The sequence below is a fragment of the Urocitellus parryii genome, chromosome 4, assembly GCF_045843805.1.
Source record: "Urocitellus parryii isolate mUroPar1 chromosome 4, mUroPar1.hap1, whole genome shotgun sequence".
NCBI classification, from domain to species: domain Eukaryota; kingdom Metazoa; phylum Chordata; class Mammalia; order Rodentia; family Sciuridae; genus Urocitellus; species Urocitellus parryii.
The window spans coordinates 139,835,742-139,852,037 of record NC_135534.1 but is presented as its reverse complement, the minus strand read 5'-3'; the positions used below and the strand labels follow the sequence as shown (position 1 = coordinate 139,852,037).

Sequence of the window (16,296 nt, the reverse complement as noted above, 5' to 3'; positions counted from 1 at the left end):
GGAATTGGGACCTGGGAAGGCCAAACACAGAACTGATGAAGAAGGAAAGTAGCTGCATTTAAGATGGCTTGGCTAGTGAGATTTTAAGCCAAACTCTTATTTTGTTTTTTGTTATATAAGTAATAACTGTGTAGCCTGTTTATTAAATGAACTGAGCTCAGTGGGAACAAACATGGGTAGCTTTAAGGTTCTCTCGCTCTTTCCCTTCCTTCCTTCCTCCTTTTTTCCATTCATCTGTCCTTCCATCCTTCCTCCCTTCTCTTTGGGCTATCTCTTTCCTGTCCCTTGACTCTAGTTTGGGAATATTCCTGAATTTTCTAGTCTTTTTAGCTCATTCCAGTCCAATATGAAACTACAATTTCTCATCCAGGCCTGACCCCAAGACAGTGTCTGTATAATGTTTCCATTGCTAACTAGAATTTGGTGGTTTTTATTTTTACTCTTCAGTTTTTATTTAACTACTTTATTGAGGTAGGATGGATGTACAATTTGACATACAAAAACTGTACATAATTAATATACAATATAACTTGATGAACACACAATACAACCATGAATCCATTATAGTCAAGATCATAAACACAGATATCATCACCTCCAAAAGTTGTTTCCCTTCCCTTTTTTTTCTTTTGTGGTAAAAGCTTTTAATATAATTAAATATATTATATATATAAAATATAATTTTAATATAGTTAATATATTATATATAATAGCCAATTTTGAAATATATAATAGCATAGTATTGCTAACTGCAGCCACTGTTCTGTACATTAGATTTCTGGAAGTGAATCATCTTTCATGAGTGAAGCTTTGTGCCCTTGGCCCAACACCCCTCCTCTCCCTGAATTCAGGAATTCCTTTTTTTTTTTTTTTTTTTTTTGTGGCACTCTCTCATTTTGCTAAAACACATCTTCTAGAAGCTTCCTAAGAAAGTGTTCATGGGAGGTAAAGATTTCAAGTCTTTGAATATCCAATCATGTCTCCATGCTACAACCACACTTGACTGATATTTTACCAGGCTATAAATCCTACCTACATTAAAAATAACTTCTCCAGAATTTTGAAGGCATTTTTCTTCTGCCTCTAGAACTGTAGGTGAAAAACCCAGTGCTACTGTGGTTTCTGTCTTTTGTCTATGGTTGATTTTCTTTTTCTGGCCATTTTTAGATTCTTTCTGTATTTATGGACTTAATATCTCACAATCATATAGCTTATTTGGGTTATTTTTAATTCATTGTGCTGGGAATTCAGTAAGGATTTTCAGTTTGAAGACCAATATTATATCTCAGATAATTTCATACCTCCATTTTCTTTTTAAAATTTTTTTAAAATATTTATTTTTAGTTATAGATGGACACAATATCCTTATTTTGTTTTTACGTGGTGCTGAGGATTGAACCCAGTGCCTCATGCATGGTAGACAAGCTCTCTACCTCTGAGCCATAACCCCATCCCCACCTCCATTTTCTTTAAAAATCAATTTTAGAACTTTATTCTAAATGTTAGACCTCCGAGATTGAGCCTAACTTTCTTATCTTTTTATTCCTGACTTTCATCTTTCTTTTTCTAAGATATTATTTCTAATTTATCCTACAACCCTCTACTGGATTCCAAAATATAACATATACTATTTTTTGCTTCTGGAGAGCTCTTTTTCTGATTTGCATAGCATTCTCTTCTTGTTTTGTGCATGTAATATCTGATCTTATTTCTTTGAAGATGTTAATCAGTTTTTTTTAGCAGAGATTTTTTTTTCTGAACTTGTAGATTTTATGTTTCCTCCAAGCTTTTATCTTTTTTTAGATTATCCCCCCCCCACCCGCTCCTCTTGTTTATAGCAGGTTTCCTCAAGTAGCTGTTGAACTTTGGGTATGCATTCATATCTAAGTGCAGTACTCTGAGAGGCCGGTTGGAAGAGCTGGTAGAGGTAGCACTTTCTGATTCGTGAACTTCACTATTGGATGAAGAGTTGCAGCAGTGAATAGTTTCCAAATGTCACTGTGAGGATATCTTTCATGTAGAGCCATTTGTTTTCTTTAGGAAATAATCGTTCAGTCTCTTTTCAGAAGTAGTGGGAAGAAGACAGAGGACCCCAGATTTCCACTTAAACCACTTCTTCACCTTGTGTTTTGGGGCTTGCACCCTCTATGTACTATCCACTTTCTATCAAGAATAAATCTTTCCTGCAAGGAACAGGTTAGGGTGGTTGACTGACTTCCATGGAGAGGAGTAGGACCCTGCCCAGACTTCCAGCTAATTTCCAGCTAGTGTCCATGTGCTTCCTACCTTCTTCCTAATTTGTTTTCAGTTTATTATCCACGTTTTTTGTCTTCCTAAAATATTTTGAAATCTTTCCTCTGCTTCCATCTCCTCCTGTGTTCTTGTAGGTTAGTAAATTTGGTTCTTTTTTTTACTGTTATGTTAGTAAAAATTTGTTAAGGAAAAAAGACAGATATGTGTGATCAATCTGTCAGGTTGAACTGGAAGTCTAGCTGAATAATTTTACTCTGTAATGGGCAAATCTTCTTAATGCACTCCCAGATGTGATAAAAATCTGGATATCTTTAAGTAATCCTAGGAAATAAAGAATTAATTAGTATCATATTTTATGAATTCTGAAACAGAACTGTGTGAATCTAGGAAATCAAAAGCATCACCCTTTTCTCCAGCTAACACTTTTGGAATATAAGCACTCTTGCCACTTAAGTATATTCCACATCAAGATGGCATAGCTTTAAATAAAAACATTTTAAAATTAAAAACTAGGATTCTATTTTTGACTGCATATGCCATGTGACTTTCCTGAGCACATGCAATTCAGGGTTTTTGTGATTTATTTTTAGAGGAGAACACTAAAGAATGGAACAACCACAGCTTGTTACTTTGGAACAATTCACACTGACTCATCTCTGCTCCTTGCGGAAATTACAGGTAAGTAGATGAAAGCAGAATTTATGGGCACATCAAGAGAAGACAGCCAGGCCATGCCTAGCAACAACGTATGATTGGTGGCAGTCCTGCCTTTTAATTGCTAGAATTTGAGCATTGCATTGTTCTGAAGATAATTAAGTGTCTGTATAACCTTGGCCCTTGAATGGTGTTTTAATTATTTAAATAATTTTATTATTTTCTTATGCCTTCTGGTTCTAGAATAATGTTTATGGATCTCAATTTTGTGTATTAATTTGGGCTTTTCTAAGGGCAGTTTATTAACTTGAGCTGTAGCAACAGTTATTACGTCATAATCAACAGGCTTTTTAAGAGAGATTAATCTAATGGCCAGGTATTAAAATAAATTACAGGGAAAAGAGAGAGACAGAAAGATTTTTGAAAGACTCCTATGATAGTAATAGAGACATTGTAAAAACAATTGTCCCTGTAGCTTCAACATTATAGTTGAAACAGAATGCTTCTTCTAGCACCTCTGATGAGGACTAGGTTCTTCAGTACAGCCTTGCTAGTAGCATTAGCTAAAAGACAATAATACTGGCATGGCTACAGTTAAGAAGAACAGCAATATGGCCACTGAGTTCCATATGCCAGTCACCTGATGCATGTTATTGTGTACATTTCTTAAAATCCTGCACATAGCTGGGTGCAGTGGGTCACATCTGAAATTCCAGTGAAACTTACAATCCTCCTGCCTCAATCTGCCAAAACCCTAGCACTCAAGTTTTTATCACTATACTGTACTGTGTATTACCTAGAAGAGGATCATAATATATATAGAGAGAGAGACTCAATCCTGAGGATGGTGATACAGTAGGAGATAGGAGGCAGACTGTGAGTAGATGAAAAAGAAGAAAGAGAAAGAAGAAATGGAGAGTAGGCATTTTAAAGAGTATTGGAATGTTTCTCTGGGATATGAGGCTGTTTCCTCCTTTGAGATAAAATGAGAGCAAAGAAGCTATGTCATTAGTAAAAATGTAGACAAAGTGTACATGCAAAAATAAAAGCTGAGTAAGAAGTACGAAACACCCAACTATTACCTGGGCAGTCTGGGAGTGGGGATGTGGAATGAAAGGAAGAAACTTTACTACTGACGGAATATGGTAAGTGCTGTTGTTCTTAAGTGGCCTGATGACTGATGATCCTTTACATTCTGAGTGGTGTTTGTCAGACTGATTTTAATTTACATGTGTTTTTTAAAAACTCAGAAAACGTACTCTTTGAAAAAGAAACATGCCTTCAGATTCTTTTCATGTGTGTTTCACAGATAAATTTGGGCAGCGGGCATTTGTGGGCAAAGTATGCATGGATTTGAATGATGTTGTTCCAGAATACAAGGAGACCACAGAGGAATCAATCAAGGAAACAGAGAGGTAACACATCCATTTGTCTTGATTTGTCTTTTGGATGAGTCCTCTGCTGCACTGATGGAGTTCAAGATGGAGAGAAGAAACCAGACACTTTAAGGACCCAGTTGGGATCTGTGTGATCCCAGTTGGGGTCAGAATGTTCTGCTTAATGCAGTGTCCACAGCTAGCCCACAGTGAACCTGCTCAATTATTTAGTAATTCTTAATGATTTATAAAGAGCATTCCTCTGAAGTGCTACACTGTTCCCCATAGAAATCTCCACGAGGCGTCTGTCTTAGGTCAACTGAGTGTGGCGCAGACTGAGTGACTTGCCCACACTCACTGCATCAGTCAACCTCCCAATAGTATATTGAAATGCCAGGGATGATAAACTTTAAAAAGAAAAAGGTTTATCTGGGCTCAGTTTCTGGAGGTTCCAGTATCTGATGGAGTGGCTCCATGTCTTTGGGACTCTCATGAGGCAGCACATCCTGGCAGGGGTACGTGATGGAGAAAGTCACTTACCTCATGAGCCCAGGAAGTAGAACCAGAAAGAGAAGACTGGTAGTAGTTCCACAATCCCTGCTCAGGGGCATGTCCCCAATGACCTGAGGACCTTCCTTTGGGTCCAACCACCTCATGGTTCCACCATTTCCCAACATTGCCACCCTGGGGACCAAGCCTTCAACATGTGGACCTTTGAGTGAGCTTCACCCAGACCATAGTAATCACACAGCTTTTAAATGGCAGAGCCAACACTTAAAACCAGGGCCTATGACTCTGAATTTTGAGTTCTTTCTATGGTGATGAGGATCCCACCTTGAATTCAATACAAAATAATAATAATAATAATAATAATAATAATAATAATAATAACAACAACAACAACAACAAAAACAGAAGGCACGCAAGAGCATTTGCTAAGGTGTGTAGATATTTAAAAATTTTGGTGTAAGTGAGGAATCATTTATGGAATAAAATATTATTCAGGAAGTTACAAAAATGAGTTACATTTCTAGACAAAAGAACTTTTATTTAAAAAGTTATTTTAAAAAATCAAAAGAATGTGTGTTCCCTTTGTACGAAACATGGAGAATCACTAAGTTCCACAACAAAAAAGAAAAATATTCTCCATGACTAAACCACCTAAAGTTGCCAATATACTTATCCCCTATATTCTTGTAGTATTTTTCAAGTGTTCTATGCATCCCTCACTCTCATTTTGTCCTATCATAGAAAGAGAAAAGTCGTTCTTCTAGCTATATGGTGGAAACATTAAAATGAACTCAAGACATGATAAGTTATCTTCTGAAGGTGAAGTATAGACATATAGGCTGAAATACTGACTCCTCTTCCTTTCATGGTTCCCCATCTGTGGGCTCACTGTATTACCTACAAAGGTTCCGAGGACCTTCAGTGGTGACACATAATCAAAACAGAGAACATAGAAGGTACCAAGGCCTGCTCTGCTGCTCTTCTGAGCATAATAGGGCTCACCAGAGATTATGAACTTCAGAAAGATCTCCACCTCAAATAATATGATGGCATATGCAGACAGAATCATAAAATTTAGATATGTACAAAGAAAATGAAAGCTTATGTCCACATAAAGACTCATATGCAAATATTCATAGTAATATTATTCATAGAAGCCAAATATGAAGCAGGTTTCACAATGCACCACCATCAGTCCAGCAGAGGACTTCAAACACCTCGTCAATACCATGCACCAGTGTCAATCTAATTGAGTGAGTCCAGTGAGACACAGAACATTTCAGAATGCATAAAGTTAAGCAAGTTTTTAACCTACAGATACTTAGCAAGGGATAATAGAAGCCTAGGATTCTTGATAAGCTGGTCCCCAAGGCTCAGGAGTAACCCAAGATGGGTGGCTTCATGTCTATATATGCCCCAAATTTCACTATAGCTGAGGGATTCTGATATTCTGCTCCATCTGGGTTTTTAAACCTGGGCGAAACTTGATGCACTGGGCTAAAGAACTCCAGGACATCCTGTCTAGAACAAAAAAGCACAGAGCCTAGGTTTATCTCAGGATATAGAATTTTCAGCATATGCTTTCAACTATGACAACTATAAGCAAGAAAAGGGTAAGAGCCAGGTCACCAAGGCCATCTAGGAATTGTCATTCACCAGTCAAAATGTCCATCAGTTGGTGAGTGAGTAAATAAAATGTGGCATAAGATAGAATATTATTCAGCCATAAAAGGAATGAGGTACTGATATATGCTACATCCTGGGTGAACTTTATATATATATATATTATGCAAAGAGAAAGAACCGAACACAAAAGGCCACATAGTATATGGTTTTATTTACGTGAAATGCATAGAAAAAGCAAATCCATAGAGACAGAAAGTCTGGGGCTAGAGGTAGGAAAACCCATTGCAAATGGGCCCAAGGAATCTAACTGGGGCGAAGAGAATGTTTAAAAACTGGATTATGGCTGGATGTGGTGGCACACACCTGTAATCCCAGCAGCTTGGGAGGCTGAGGCAGGAGAATTGCAAATGGGCCCAAGGAATCTAACTGGGGCGATGAGAATGTTTAAAAACTGGATTATGGCTGGATGTGGTGGCACACACCTGTAATCCCAGCAGCTTGGGAGGCTGAGGCAGGAGAATTGCAAATTCAAAGCCAATCTCAACAAAAGCAAGTCAGGGAAACCCTGTCTCTAAAAAAAAAAAAAAAATACAAAATAGATCTGGGAATGTGGCTCAGTGGTCAAATGTCCCTGAGTTCAGTCCCCAGTACCCCCCCCCACAAAAAAACCTGGATTATGATGATAGTTCACAATTCAGTAAATATACTAACATTATTGAACAGTGCACTTAAAACAGGTAAATTTTATGGTATGTAAATTATATTTTAGCAAAACAGCTTTTGAAAATAGAAATGTCTGTGAAATATGTATTTTCTAGCTCATATCCCTTAAAATAAGAGTTGAGCAGAAAGTGATTGGGTCTTTTTTCAAAGTAAACATATTTTTGAAAGGGTTGCTTCTAAATTCACAAGGAATAATTTCTTTTGCAAAGACTTCGAAGGCTTAAAGTAGAGCATATTTTCAGAGATCCCAGCCACACATGATTTTCTCCTGTGGTACAATAGCGCTTCTATTGAAGCTTTTAGCATCCTTCCTCTCACTTTTCTTCCCTAATTCCACACAGTTGAAGCAAAATTTTTTTTAAAAGACTGGGAATACAATCTGTAGATATATCTCAAGATGTGTCAACACACTCTGGAGTCTTCATATGATTTATAATAAAGTTGGAAGACAAATTAATGCATTAGTTCCTCTTCCCATTTGCCAAGGTCTCTGTGTTGGTTACCTAACTAGATGAAACTGGCATATTCCTTAAAAAAATTTTCATGTCAACATTTGTCTATAAAGTTATGTTTTAAAGCCTCCAGGAACTTGCTGTAGGACCTCTAAGGTAAATCCCTTTGTAAAATGAAGGATTTTTTGTTAAAATTTACTGCTTTTCTGTCCTGTATTATGGATTAGTGCTTCTCCTGAAGATTGGATTTGGTTTTAAGTATGTGTGGCCTGCTCATTAGATTAGTTTTGGTTGTAAGTAATTTTATTGCTTGAGATCGTGGGTTTTTATCATTTCATCTCAATACAATTGAGAAATTCTGCTGATCAAATAAGTATTTTTTCTTGAATAATCTTCTGTAGCTTTTCCATAGTACCTTGAGTACTTGACAAGGAATTTCATCATATCATATTCAACATCTAAGAGACATAGAAGAAAATTCTTGGATATAAATCTTTACCCAAAAATAACCTATCCTGATGCAAGTTTTTAGAAGCCCAACTTTGTTTCCATTCCCTGGGCCTCTCTCACTTTCAGTGTGTCCCCTGAAAAGGAAGACAGAGGGTGCTGCAAGCTCATAAAGGGGAGAAAGGTCCCACCTTCCCTTTAGCCCTGAGTGTATGCTCAACTCCTTTATTCATTGTTGTAAACCTTAATTCATGTTTTATTTGGAAGAAAAAGTATACCAGAAGAAAGGAAATATAGCTAGTAAACTTTTCCAGTCAGAGCAGAAGGAGCCATTCCGTAGGCTTTATTTACACTTGTCACCATGTGTCCCATTCACTGCATGCTTTATAGCCACCTCTGGTCTATTCCTTACTCCAATATCCACTCTCCCCCAACAAGACTGTGCCCTTGGGAATAAATGGTGATATCATGTGAGTGAGTAGCTTCCACTTTAGAGGAATTAGCAGTGGAGAATCCCGTAGCTTCTAAATGCTTCCAGGTGCACAGGACACCATGCTGGTAATATCCATGGAGCACAACATATTGCAATATTCCCCCACACAGAGTTGGAGCTGGTAGAACAGCTTGAGTGCTATGGGAATACTCATGAGCAGCCCAACTGATGCTAGATGATAACATCACATTTCCCTGTGATTTTGCCTCCCATCTTTGGCTGCAAATGAGAGAGCAGAGTAATTACTACTTATTAATCTTTAATTGGTGGTGGTGAAACATGTGCAGCATTAGAAATGTTTGCATGGAAATTAGGACATGTAAGGATCTTGTTTTCACCCTTTTAAAACATTTATTTGAAAATGCTTAAATTTTTCTAAATTCCCATTTGTTGCTTCATTTCAGATTTGTGTCAGAAATGCTTCAAAGGAATGTAAGTAAAAGTGTTCACAGCTTGCGTTTGAATTGCCTTTCTAATTCATCTTTATTAAATTGTTTGATAGATTTTGTTCTATGTGCATTTGGTTTATTCCAAGCATAAAGAAATATTTCCTTACAACCTTAAATTGTTGTCACAGAGGATCTGTCAATCCAACTCACTGAGGTCAAGCATTTTTAAGATTTTTAAATATTTTTTAAATTTTTAATATTTAAAGTACACAATGTGATGGTTTGATATGTGCATACAATTGTTTAATGATGTTCACAATCAAATTAATTAACACATCCATTATCACCTGACCTGTACGGTAGATCCAAGAAACTGTTCACCTTATAACTGAAAATTTGTACCCTTTGAACTCTATCTCCTGCTTCTGGATATATATGTAAAGGAAATATAATCAGTATGTTAAAGAGATATCTGTACCCCCATTTTATTACAGTGTTATTCACTATAGTCAAGATACGGAAAGAACCTAAATGTCCATGGATCAATGAGTGTATAAAAAATGCAATACGACTCATATGTGTGCCTGCACACACACACACACACACACACACACACACACAAATACTATTATTCAGTGATTAAAAAGTAAAGGAAGTCTGTCATTTGGTTCAGAATAGATAAATATGTAGAACATTATATTAAGTGGAATGTGGCAGACCCAGAAAGATAGATACCACATGAACTCATTTATTTGTGAAATCCCAAAAGTTGAATTCTTAGAAACAAAAGTTGGGCATTTTTTTTTTTTTTTTTGCTTTTTACTGAAGGCTTATACAACACTGCTCAACACTGTGTTTTGTTTAAGACACAATTTTGAAATCAGAATCTGTTAACTGATTTCAGTGGGTTTAATTGATCGCTATTCAGATATGTGAAAATTGTGAAGTTTGCTTCATTCTTACAATTGCATGTACTTTTCTTGGCTCCCAAAGCCCTTGCTTATGTGCAACAGAAAAACTACATTTAGTAAGCTGGGTAAATTCCATCCTATGTCCCCTAAGCTTTTAGTGGATCTCAAGTATGAAAATCTCAGTCACTTCCCAGTTGAGAGTCACCATCTCAAGGCAACTTTCCCATTCTTGGTGGTTTTCCTTCTCCTCTGAGACCTTTCGCTTTCACAGGACTGGTCTCTCAAAATGGGGGAGAGGATTTCATGATACGGGCAGATGAGTAGAACCTGGAAGCTATGGGACTGTTTGGTGGCTACCTCACTACTGCTTCTGGTCACTTGCACACCCTGGTCTGGTCTAAAAAACAACCATTGTTCAGCCCCAGTGCCCTGGCCACTGCTCCTTCTCTGTGTGACCAGTCAGCGAGTCACCCCCTTTGCAGTGCCCTGGCCTTGGTGAACCTAGGCAGACAATGCTACTTCCTGCCTCTACCGCAGCAGGTCGGTTCGTGGCTCCAGGGGATAATTTCTTAGACTGGCAAGCCTGGCCCTTCCCTTACCATCTTTTATGATCTGAATGGAACACACAGGATTCCTCAGAGTTTCTTCCAATTTAACCTTGGGAGTCTTAGGTGGAACTTTGTAGATCCTTATCCCCACCAACCCTCTATGAGTGCTTTTCTCTCTCCCAGCCTTTTTCTTCTGGTGGCACCAGGGCTGCTCCTGCCTGAGAATAGTTCTCAGGGAGCTTGGAGCCAGCACATTCCTCAAGATGTAGAAAGAGGAATAGGCTGGGGGCACACTTGCCGTCTCCCCAGTACTCTCCTTTAAAGAACTTCTCTTTCTGCCTCCCATGCTCTTCATAAAGGTCATTCACTCTAGACTTCATCTTTGCACATTGATGTGAGGAAAGGAGAAGAGAGAGGTGGGGAAGAGATGGGAGGGGAGAAGAGGAGTGTCTGTCATTTGGGACAGAGTCCTCTTCTTCTGAACTTGGTGCTGAAGAGCACACTGTAGTCTCAATGGTGAGATGTTTCCATGAAACCCAGCGCCTCCACCAACTTTTAGAATCAGGGTCTGTCCTCAAAAATGAAGTCAAGTCACCTTGCTATCAAATATGCACTTTCAAATATGCTACATGTTTATCATATCCATATTTTCCTTATCAATGTTTTTTTGTGATTTCCAGTATGTTAGAGTGAAGCCCGTAGTGACACCACGTTTTTCCCTTTCCTGCTCTGAGACTTTGATGGGTGAACTTGGCAACATCGCTAAAACCCATGATTTGCACATTCAGGTAGGTATCTTGTTTGTGCCTCTGTCCTGACCGGCAAGATTTTTCAGTACTCTAAATCATAATTTCCATTTTTTTCTACTGAGATTTCCTAGAGTCAAGTCATATCAGGGCAGGAAATGCCCTTACAGAATGTCACCTAATACACTTCTTTAATTTTGCAAGTAAGAAGCCTGAAGTTCCTTTTATTCCCAATGTTCTTCCATCAGTCTTCAAGAGACAAACACATCTTGATAAGGACGATCAATGACAAACTGGTTACTTATTCTCTGTAGAGTACACAAAATTTAATGCCTTTATTTCCTACTTCTCTTTTATTTGATACTTTCTCCGTGTTCCATATCTTCATTCTTGGAGGAATCAGCTATTATTTGAAAACCAAAAAGAACCTAATTTCCACTTTACAAAAATGCATTTAAAAGCCCTTTTGTTGTTAGTTTCTAATTTAAAATCAGGAACAAAAAAAAAAGTATATCTTACTTTGTCATTAAGTTGTTGCAATTTAGGAATAACACTTTTAAAACCTAACAGCTGGGTTAAAATTGGGAGCTTCCCCTCCCCCATTCAGACTTAATTACACGCTACACTAAAATTTCTCCTCTTAAGAATTGACTATCTTATAGGAAAGGTCAAGTTGGGCAAAGGCAATACATTGATTCTTTGCCATTTTAGGTTTTTTTTTTTTAAAGATCTATCTTAAGTCCCATTAACTAGTCTCATCTTCCCCATTATTAATACTATTATTATTTGTGATCTATAAGAATTGAGTTTTGGGTTCAATCTCACACAATAATCTCCTGGACATAACATTCAAAATTTAGATGATGTTTCTACTTTGGAAACAGAATACTTCTCTTTCTCAAAGAATAAAATACAAATGACATTTAAAATTATATTAAAAAATTAAATGAGAAAAACTCACATTTTTCAAAATGACTTGTATCGTCTGGTTGTCCTTTCTTCTTTTCCTATGCCAATGTATTTTATTTGTCTGTTTCCTCAAGAATGGGAATAGATCTCTCTCTCTAAGTAGAATAGCTATTTTAGAAAATCATTTTAAAATTATCTGGCTATGTATATTCTACCTTACACACAGAGAGCAATGACATTGCATTTGCTCATGAGTTATTTCCTTAATATATGCTTATAACCAATTGATGTGAAATGATTGTTGTTTTAGGCTTGGGACTGGGGTGGTTACTCTACAGTCTAGCATCTTAAAAAGACTTTTGTGGTACCTTGGAGAAGGATTGGTGTGGGAGTCCTAGACTCACTTGTTTTGCTTGCTTTGAATTCTTATTGACTTTTTCTCGATGACTGCAGGATTGTCCAGCTCAGTTATTTCCAAACTGCTTTCTGCTGCAGAATTCATTCAGAAAGCCAACAAAGGAGACAGATTGGAGTCAGGGTCCCAGGGTCCCAATGCTGCTTCGTTCTGAACCTGTTTATGCCTTCCACATAATGGATTGCTATGGATTGTCAAACATAAAACCTGACTAAAATATTCACAGCTAAAAGAATTTGGAAATTCACTTATCTAGAGTTTTTCCTTAAGAGACGAGAAAATAGAGACTCTTAAAGAAAAGAACTGACTTGCCGTAAGACACATAATCAGGGTCAGAAGTTGGGCTAAAACTCAACTCTCAATTTTCTTATGAGTGAACCATGCTGTTGAACTCTTGCTTAAAAGTCAACACCAGAAGAGAAAAATTAGTATAAGCAGCAAGGCTCTTGACTGTCTTAAAGGAGATCTTTGCATTTTTTTCTTGCTACAGTTTGGAATTTGAAAAGACTTGGTTGGAAAAATTTGCCTTGAGATGACACATGTGCATGCACAAACACACACACACACACACACACACACACACACACACTATGTTTATGCTATTCCATTTGTCCTATATTGGTGTATATGATGCATATAATTGTTTTAAATAAAACTCATGCACAGTCTTTGTTGTCCATTGATAAGGTTCCTTATACAGCAAGTAGAAACCAGCACACCATTTTGAGGCAGGAAATAGAATTTCTATTATTTTTCTGGAAAAAAAATGAAAATATTATTTTTTTTTCTTTTAGAGCCATATAAGTGAAAATTGTGATGAAGTTGAAGCTGTGAAAAACTTATATCCCAATTATAAACACTACACAGATGTTTATGATAGAAACAATCTTCTGACAAATAAGGTAAATGCTGTATCATGGTGCAATCTAAGTAAATGCACACATTTACTAAACTAGAGTAAAGCCCAGTGTGTGTGTGTGTGTCTGTGTGTAGCTAAATATGGACTTGAAGCTTCCTCTCAGTAGATAAATTTAAAGGCTTCATTTGAGGGTGGGAATGTCATTGGTCCAAGGACACTTGGACAGCTCCATTAGGATGTAAATGTGCCTTTCTTTAAGTCAGCAGATGCATTTCTAAGGATCCTTTGTGTCAGAAATATGAATAGGGATATTAAATTACATATGAAAGTTTTAAAAGGGGTATCAGGAGGGCATTGGTTGCATTATAGCACATATATAATTAGAATTTTGTTCAACATCCACAAAGAATGAAGTGTCCAGGCTTACAAGGAAGAATGTGCAATCCAGTTTGATGCATGTGCGTGTATTAAGGAATACATTCTCACCTGGAAAAAAACTGGCTGGAAGACACATATTGAATGTTGAAAATGATTCTTCCTGAGGGAGAAAGCAGAGCTTTCTACTTGTTATTTTAAAGTTCTGAGATTTGAAAAAAATGAGTATGTATTAATTTAATAATTAATTAAAGTTAATATGAGTGACTAGAGACCTCATTACAATAATAAACCCTTTGGCCTTGACCTTCAAGCAAATATACAAACTGCAGGTAGAGTTTATTGCAGCAAATAATTTCTTTGTTACTATGTGAATGGAGATGATTCAAAAGGTTAACACTCTGCATAAATCATGTAAATGCTATATCATAATTTTCATCCTTTTTTACATATATTTCCTTATAATTAATAAATTAAACTTCAATTTGCATGTTAATTTTATTTGCACAGAGGTTGAGAAAGTTTTATTGAAATCATAATTCTGTGGTCACTGTACCATGCCTCCCAAAGGAGAAAGATATTTAGATATAGGTTTTATACTGGGGAAAAATATAATTCCCTAATTTTTATGAAAAATGTAAAATTGGTGAGTTAAAAATTATTTGATGGTATCAAGAGAGTTGCCTATATTAAAACTGAAAAGAAATAAAGAATTTTTTGCAGGGTAACTTTCACAGCTTTCATGTGCTGAGGAGGGAAAACTTACTTCTAGAAAGTTCTGGTGACTATAGCTCTATAGGTAGCTCACCACATAGACTTAGAAAAGAAAGCAGCAGTTTGACAATTTTCTAAAGTAGAAATAATAGAATCATAATTCCTCAAATTGGTTGGATACTCTATGCTGTAGATCATCTCTATAAACCCTCATTATTTTATGGATCAACCAAAAGAAATGCAAGTGAAATTCATGAATTTGCTGAGACTTTTGCTTTACAATGTTTTACAGGCCTTTTCTGAAGTCTAAGATTTATACCTAGGGATTTTGTACAGTTGCAACTGTTCTTATAAAGGTGGTGACCACCAGTCACAGCTTCTGTTTCTCCCTATACTATCTTGTTTTGCGTCAGTACTGACGTAAGCATTTTTGAATGATAAACTCCATGTAGGACAATCTTCTCTCCAGACAGTGATGGCGCATGGCTGCTACCTTTCTGCAGAAGAACTTAACATCTTCAATGAACGAGGAGCATCCATCTCACATTGTCCCAATTCTAATTTATCGTGAGTAGGCAATAATTGCTTGCAAGACTATGAATGTGCATGTTGCATTTTGGCATCAGAAGCCTTTGTTCTCTCAGTCATTCATTCCTCCAGGATCTGTCTTATATTTATGTTTTAGTGGGACAGGAACTAGATAAATGGACATTTGCCTATATTGTAGTGGAGGAAAAGAAGAATATATAAAAGAGGACTTTTTTTTTTTTGCAGAGTATGCATTTGAAAACACATCTCCTAAAATCTCTGAAATGTGCATAAAAAATGAATAATGGGAAATACAACAGAAATTCAGGATTTAGAGCCGGGGACTGTAAGAATGCACATGACAGTCAGTGTCCCAGGGAGGCAGTGTTGACACATTTTGGAGCTCTGGAGTCAGGAGGAAGTGCAGTGCAGTAGAAGCCAATGTTCCACAGTGTGCTGGATCTGACAGGGTGCTGGCTCACATAGGGCAGCCCAGGAGGGACCTTTTCCTTTTGTCATTCCCTAGAATATAAAATATTTTTATAACATGGTCTTAACCTTTTGAAAGATTATGAATTCATAAGTGATTCAGATGACTTCTGGCTTGTATCTCTGGGAAAAAAAAACATAAACATAAAAATGTTGCATCCATTTTCAGTAAATTAATAGATCCCATGATGGGGACCAATGGATACTAGGTTAAAAATCCATGCTTGCACAAGTTTTTTAAAGAAGTGATCTTAGAGAGTACCATTATAGAAGTAATACAAGAGGAAGTCAGTAAGGAATGCATCATCAAGTGAGTTATCACTATGGACTCCTGAAGTTTAATTCTTTGAGAAACCTCAGGGAGTGAGTATATAAACAATAGTGATTGGGAGAGGGCTGTTGATGGGGGTGAAGAACCATTAACTCCCTGGAACTTCTGACCATCCCCAAACAAGGGCAGAGAGGACTTTACTAGTAGGAGAAGTTCCTTGGCAAGGGGTGGAGTTGTTGACAGTTGGAAGCTTAGGGACTTCGCAAATGGCACAAGTATGTGTCAGTGGCAGTATGTGAAGGGGACTTAGAGCCACAGGACATTTTTTTGGACTGTTTTGAGGAGTTTTCAGATATAGTCACATGGTAGGGAATCTTCCCTCTGTAACCTAAATTATGGTCTAGTGACCCCATATGAGAAGAATTACCATCCCGTGTTTGAATGCACTGCACAACATACTCTAAATGAAAACTCATCCAGTTTTGCAAATTGGGATGTGAAGTTAAATTTCTGAAGGAAACATTTTTGTTTAAATACCATTCTCCAACAAATTTGAGAGGTTTATTGTGTGTTTACTGGAGTTTTGGAATGTGCATTTTTGAGCAGAC

General features: G+C 37.0%; 1 protein-coding gene across 1 annotated transcript in view; it reads left to right on the top strand.

Moving 5' to 3' along the window:
* The window catches only part of Gda (guanine deaminase), a 94,558-nt gene that overhangs the window by 62,105 nt on the left and 16,157 nt on the right, over positions 1-16,296 (top strand). Inside the window, exons 4-9 of the mRNA XM_026389276.2 lie at positions 2,844-2,931; positions 4,217-4,322; positions 8,939-8,966; positions 11,063-11,170; positions 13,247-13,354; positions 14,870-14,967. Coding sequence (XP_026245061.1) covers positions 2,844-2,931; positions 4,217-4,322; positions 8,939-8,966; positions 11,063-11,170; positions 13,247-13,354; positions 14,870-14,967 — 536 coding nt within the window. The remainder of the gene's footprint in view (positions 1-2,843; positions 2,932-4,216; positions 4,323-8,938; positions 8,967-11,062; positions 11,171-13,246; positions 13,355-14,869; positions 14,968-16,296) is intronic.